Raw genomic sequence first — 6,992 nt, forward strand, 5'->3', positions numbered from 1 at the left:
CCGGGCCGCCGTGCCCCCGTGCCAAGTGGCGGCCGCGCTTCCCCATTCCTCCCCTGAGCCTCCCCGGGCGTCACGCACCCGCCCCGCCCCTGCCCTCCCCCGTGTCCCCCCCGAGGAGGGGAGGCCGCTGGGCAGGGCGAGGTGGGACGGGTCCCTGCCCGGCTCCTTCTCGCTCTGCCGCCGGCCTCGGATGGGTTAATGTGCTTTTCCGCTTCTGCACCCCGAAAATGAAAGTGTTTTCTTACCTGACGTGTCAGTCGTGTCGCGTGGCTCGCCGTGGGCAACCCCTTTAATGTCGAGTAAATGATGCTTATCATAACGCGCAGCACAACATCAGAATCCAGGCTCTGGCGCCTGTGAAGATCCGTAGGCCAAGAAGAGACTCTTGTGAGAAGCCTCCCGTTCCTGGGTTAGGAGAGCTGTGCAGGGAGGCGGTGGTGAGCAAAGGGAATGCCCCTGCTAGAGAGTGCTTCAGACACCTGAGGAAACAGGTCTCTCTAAACAGAGAAACCGCTCAGAGCTTTTCTGGGCAATTGACATAGCTCTTCAAATCTCCAGGGAATAGAAAATGCAGGTTCTGGGTCATGCACTCCAGGCTGGCCCAAAGCAGTTCACACTAAGGCAGGCCAAACAGGAGCTTGGACTGAAGAAAACTCCTACAGCTTCGCTAGTTGTGTTTTGCCGATTGCCAAGGGCGTGCAGCCTTTATAGTGTATATAGCATATGGACATAGATATAGATATATGGCATGAATAAACAATAATAAATGATTGAGAGATAACAGTAGGAAAAATGTCTTTGGCTAAACACTGTAGAACAGTGATTTTTTTTTTCCCATAATTGTTGAAATGATACACAGATACTGATGATTTCTGAGGTTAGAAGAACTCGACAAATTGTTGAACTCCCTGTAGCTCTACCTGTAAGCCCTTCTCTCTCAATTTTGTACATAGTATTTCTTTAAAGCAATTTTATATTTTAAAATTTCCATCTTGTTTCAGATTGCTGTGCTCATTGTTAATCCCTGCGTTATTTCTGAGTGGAATTTTGTGTGTTTGCTTGGTGGTGCTACTGTGGGGAATACGGCTTTGGATACAACAAAGGAAAAAACAGTTGACCTCAGCAGGAAAAGATGGGAAGCGGCCATTGCTGGTTGCATTTTTTCACCCATATTGCAATGCAGGTGGTGGAGGGGAGAGAGTCTTGTGGTGTGCCATAAGAACGCTCCAGAAAAAGTAAGCATATATGTTTATCAAATACCGTATTTCATTCTCAGCTGCCTATGGTATTATTTATGCACATTTTGGCGTTTTACATACTTAAATAGTTATCATTAATCTACTGGTCCTACATATTTTTTTTTTACGTCTGAGTTTCACCTGGTTGCACTATTCCACTTCATCCCTTTACCCAGATTTTGATCTGTCCTGCTGTGGCATCTCTCACTTCTTCTGTCTCTCCTTGGGATAACCCCTCCTCCCTCACTAGTTTTCCAGGACGGGTATGGAACTTTGTATAGGCATAACTCGTCAGTAGACAACTGATAATCTTGATATCACCTCTTGGTGCAGGAGGCAAAACAAGTTAATCATTCCACTTCCTCCCTTTACCCAGATTTTGATCTGTCCTGCTGTGGCATCTCTCACTTCTTCTGTCTCTCCTTGGGATAACCCCTCCTCCCTCACTAGTTTTCCAGGACGGGTATGGAACTTTGTATAGGCATAACTCGTCAGTAGACAACTGATAATCTTGATATCACCTCTTGGTGCAGGAGGCAAAACAAGTTAATATCTGAAGTGGATTTAACATTGGCACGTCCACTGGCTTGCAGAGTCTTCTGCATTTTACTCATGCTATGCACTAGACAGACACCTCCTAATGTAGGGCAAGGCGTTCTTAAGTATGTAGAATAATACTGAGCTTCCTTTGTGTTTTACTCAAAAAAAGTATTCCCCAAGTCCTTAGCCATATGTTTTTCTGCAGATCAGAAAAACCTGTGGAAGTATAAGGAAAAGTATAATTTAGTTAAAAATAATTTCAGAGTTAGGCCAGGCATTTGTTCTCACATAGTTTTTGAGTAATTTTGAATGGATAATATTTTTAATTTCGTGTTACAAAATTCGAAGAGAAGAATGAATGAAATTCTTTTTCTTGCAGGTACAGAAATGTAACGTGTGTTGTTTACACTGGTGATAGAGATGTCACTGGAGAAGAAATAGTAGAAGGTGCTTTCAGAAGATTCAATATTAAATTAATTCATCCTGTGAAGTTTGTATTTCTAGAAAAACGCTACCTTGTGGAAGCTTCTCTTTACCCTCACTTCACTTTGCTGGGACAAAGTTTAGGATCAGCGTTTCTCGGATGGGAAGCTCTTCTAAAGTGTGTTCCTGATATTTATATTGACTCAATGGGTTATGCCTTCACGCTTCCCCTCTTTAAATATTTAGGAGGTTGTCACGTTGGATGCTATGTCCATTATCCCACTATCAGCAGCGATATGCTTTCTGTCGTTAGGAATCAGGATACCAGGTTTAACAATGCAGCCTTCATTACAAACAATCCTCTTTTCAGCAAATTTAAACTTGTCTACTACTACTTCTTTGCTTTCATGTACGGATTGGTTGGTTCCTGCAGTGATGTGATTATGGTTAATTCTTCTTGGACACTAAATCACATCCTTTCCCTCTGGAGAGCTGGGGCTTGCACTAGCGTTGTGTATCCACCGTGCGATGTTCAGACCTTCCTGGATATTCCACTGGAAGAGGAAAAGAGCACCACTGAATATTCCATTGTTTCTGTCAGCCAGTTCAGGCCGGAAAAAGATCATCCTTTGCAAATCAGAGCCTTTGCTAAATTGCTGAAAGAGAAGAGACTGGGGCAGCAGCCATCATTGAAGCTTATCTTAATTGGAGGCTGTCGTAACCAGCAAGATGAAGAGCGTGTAAATAACCTTAAACATCTTTGTGAAGAGCTGGGAGTTAGTAACAATGTGACGTTCAGAATAAACATTCCCTTTGAGGAGCTAAAGAGACACCTGGCTGAGGCCACCATCGGCCTGCATACAATGTGGAATGAGCACTTCGGGATCGGTCAGTATCTTTCCTCAGTGTCAGCCATTTGTCCCAGCTGGGGACACAGTTGGGGAGGGCTTCAGTTCATGATTAAGGCTCCTCAGTGTAGGTGTCTAAGCGTAGAGGTCTGCATGCCAAGCAGGTGTCCAATTCCCATTCTCGTTAGAGGTAATCTAGCTGAGGTAGAGCCTACAGGACCAATTCAGATGACTAATCCCTAGGTGCTACTGTAGTGTAAACTGAAGCGCTGTAGACATTGTAGACTATTAATTACGGCATCCTCTAGTCACCTATACAGGCAGCTAGTCTCATCTGTGCTGCCCAAGATGTTCTGCCTGACCGCCAGCTGCTGCTCTGCAAGGTCACGGGTCACCCTAAGGTGCTGTGTTAGGTTTGCCAGCCTTACACAGATGCCTTCCGTACCCAACGGAGCCTCAAAAGGCACCAGGTACTTCTGTTTAAGCACCTTAGATTGTTCCCTGTCAGCTCCACTGACTGCAGGGGGAGCTTAGACACAGTTCACGTGTAGACATCCACGTGTAGAGATTTTGAGCGTGTTCAACCTGCCTCAACTGCCGTTTGAAATGTCTAGTATATGTCATGGGGCTCTAGCTGCTGTTTCAGAGGTGTGAGTCTCCCGCAGATCCTGTGTCTTATTTGTAAGCCCCATGTGGATGCCACCAGGTACCCCCGGTCATCTCATTGCACTAGGCACCTGTGCTAAGGCAGTTAAGTCCTTAAATCTGTCGCCATAGCGTGGAGCAGAATGCCAAAGAGGAGCTGGGACCTGGTTTGCAATGTGCTATCGTACAGAATTAAGGTATTTGGCTCCGTTTATTGGAATTAGTTGAGTCCTGACTTTGGAAGGGAATGGAAGATTGCCCATCTGCCATAAATCTGCAGCAGAGTAAGTTAGCAGCCAAGCAGATGGATGCCGTACTTGGCTATAATGTGACTAAACCGCAGTTAATGTCATCAGACTTTATTAGAATACAAGTTGTAAGTATCAGGAGTAGTAGTTTATAGTCTGTAGGAACTTGGTATAAAAAAAATTTACTCTGAAGTGTCTTCCAGAAGCAAGTGCCACAAAATGAAAATAATGGTTTCTTCTATTTTTTCCCCCATAAAACAGTTTAATTAAGTAAATAAAAAATTATTTTTAAAAAGTGATACAACCACACTGTGATTTTGAATTTCAGCATGATTTCACCTTCATCTCCAATGGCTTTTTACCTGTAAAAAACATGTTCCAAAATGTTGGAGGATTATTTATAGTTGACAATTTTTGAGCTAGGGGAACTTTTTAAAAATCAAATCAGAACTGAGAAGAATCAGCAATTAAAGTGATTTCTGAGGTCTGTTTGGGAACCATGGAGGAGAGTTGAAGTTGATGTACCCATTCTGTGCTATTCCCATCCCACTGCTTTTGGGTGAGGAAAGCTTACCATCAGATTCCCATTTCATTAAAATTTCTTCCATCAAAAATACAGATGCAGCAATAACAGTTTTTACGAGTTTGTCTTGCTGAATTGTCAAAAGCTATAAAGATTTGCTAATCTGCAAAATACTGAACCTCTGAATATGACCAGATTGAAATGTGCATAGTCAGCTTTTCTCTCAGAGTATCTTTCTAAAAGTTAAAAATCTTCACTGTGAATGAGAAAATGAAGTTACGTGCAGCTCTAATTTTTAATTATTTTTTGCAGCTGCCACCATACCATAAAACCAGCGTTGCAGTGTTCTATCACAGAGCAGAACAGAATTATGCAGTGTTCTGTCAGAGCTGCTTTCCGTGTTTATCTTTACATTTGTTCCAATATCTAGCTTTTTTTCCACCATATATACTGGTGATATAATATGTCTCAGGTAAATCAAATATGTTACAAGAACCGCAACTTAACTAATTATATCTGATTTCTAATTTCAATTTTATGTGTTTAAGAGAAATTATCATTAGGACTGAAAAACTTAAATTTGTTTTTCTTATGGGACTATTTACTCTGTATTTTTCAAACTGATCTAGAACGGCAGTCTATAGTAACTTACAATTCTGGGTGATTTTTACTGTGTTTTTAACTTTCTAGTGCCTTATAGAAAGCCAAAGTACGTGATGTGCACATTCATATCGGCATGTTTTGTATCTTTTACAGGAGTAGTTGAATGTATGGCAGCTGGCACAGTTATCCTGGCTCACAATTCTGGAGGCCCCAAATTAGATATTGTGGTACCCTATGAAGGACATACTACAGGCTTCCTAGCGGAAAACGAGGACAATTATGCTGAGACGATGGCTTATATCCTCTCTCTGTCCCCTGAAAAAAGGTTAGAGATCAGAGAAAACGCTCGTCGGTCCGTGCACAGGTTTTCTGACCAGCATTTTGAAGAGACATTCTTGTTATCTGTGGAGCCATTATTTAAATAAATGTATAATAATAAAAATGTATATGAATAAAATTAACTTTTTATATTTGACTATGTGTCACCTGTAAATATATGTAATCTATGAGCCCTTGGTCCCATTCAATAGAGGTTTTTTTTTTCTTTTTGTCAGGGTATCTGCTTTATGTAACAGAGATTTTTTTTTTACTGGGAAAGAAATGCTCCTGAAAATTTTCTGTGTTGACTACATGACAGTACAGTGCACTGCAAAACCCTCTGGATTCACAGAACCATCATGTTTCCTTGGTAACAGAACTACATCTGGAAGTTCTTTTATTTATTGAATACTTTACTTTCATGACTCTTGACCCACAGTCACACTTTTTAAAGTCAACACTTTTGTTTGATAGCTTTTGTACCCAGAAGATTTTTTTTTCCAGAATCTGTAGCACATTTTCAATTTGCTGTCCCCTATTATGTGGCAAAAATCTATTCTGTGGGATTTTAATTGTGGTTCTGGAGATTTCATTACCTACAGTGATTCCTTTAGGTTAATCATATGGTGGTTTTGCGAGCTTGCTTTTTCGTAAGTGTAGTAATTTCACTTGTCTATGATCTTTATATTAGCTATTTCCTCATGCCCTTTCAAAGTATGACAACTTAATGGTATTTTTCCAACCCTATTCTATTGAAAGGTTTTCTGTTCCTAGGGAATAGAAGGGTCTAGATTAGAGGGCATAATTAAATGCTAAACAAACATGAAAGTTAAAGACCTAAACTACTCTTTATTATAAAACTGAGAACACAGTGAACAAAATGTTCAAAAACTGGACATCTGCTTTTGTATCAAAAATGGAAAAACATACAGTCCTTTTTGAGCCAACAGAGCAGTATTTTATATTTTAGCAAACTAAGAGAAGTGCAAAAAGCTACTGAAATCAGACTTTAGAATGTGGTTTTCCCTCTACTTAAGCTTCACCTGGATTATATGAAATTTTGTATATGAAAAAATAAGGTTGGAAGAACCTGCTGTTCCCTGTTTTATTAGGAATTGGGGAATGCACAATTCTTATGGTGCTAATGAACCCTTTTACTGCTACTATATAAAACCGCTGAGCAGCTGGTGATACTGTGTAGGGTCAGTACTGTGTAAATGAAACTATGGATTATAAAGCTGTACTGGCAGTACACAGAGATTATGAAAAGCTGGAGGAGCTTCGAGTTGATTGAGCTAAGGAAATACAATACGCTGACTAGGAGACTTTCTTACATGATACAGAAATGGTTAAAGAGAGCATGCAATCAGAAATTTGCTCACGCAAGTGTTGTCAGAGATGTCCCAGGTAGTATAGAATAATAAAGATGAAAGTGCATTTCAGTCTGGATCAGGATTTTTCAACATTTAGACATCTGAAAAGTAGCCTGATTTTTTTCCTTTTAAACAAAATAGCAACAACCTTCTATTAATTTTAACTGAGTGTTTAGCACTGTTGAACAGGAGTTGATTCACTTGGCGTTTAATGTCAGCTATCCTTAAATTTT

General features: G+C 40.8%; 1 protein-coding gene across 1 annotated transcript in view; it reads left to right on the forward strand.

Moving 5' to 3' along the window:
- ALG11 (ALG11, alpha-1,2-mannosyltransferase) overlaps positions 1-5,576 on the forward strand; it is a 6,374-nt gene extending 798 nt beyond the window's left edge. The window contains exons 2-4 of the mRNA XM_009290256.1: positions 1,002-1,235; positions 2,158-3,089; positions 5,222-5,576. Of these exons, the coding sequence (XP_009288531.1) occupies positions 1,002-1,235; positions 2,158-3,089; positions 5,222-5,493 (1,438 nt within the window). The 3' untranslated portion in view covers positions 5,494-5,576. The remainder of the gene's footprint in view (positions 1-1,001; positions 1,236-2,157; positions 3,090-5,221) is intronic.
- The last annotated feature ends 1,416 nt before the right edge of the window (positions 5,577-6,992 follow it).

The sequence above is a fragment of the Aptenodytes forsteri genome, unplaced genomic scaffold, assembly GCF_000699145.1.
Source record: "Aptenodytes forsteri isolate BGI_AS27 unplaced genomic scaffold, ASM69914v1 Scaffold155, whole genome shotgun sequence".
NCBI classification, from domain to species: Eukaryota; Metazoa; Chordata; class Aves; order Sphenisciformes; family Spheniscidae; genus Aptenodytes; species Aptenodytes forsteri.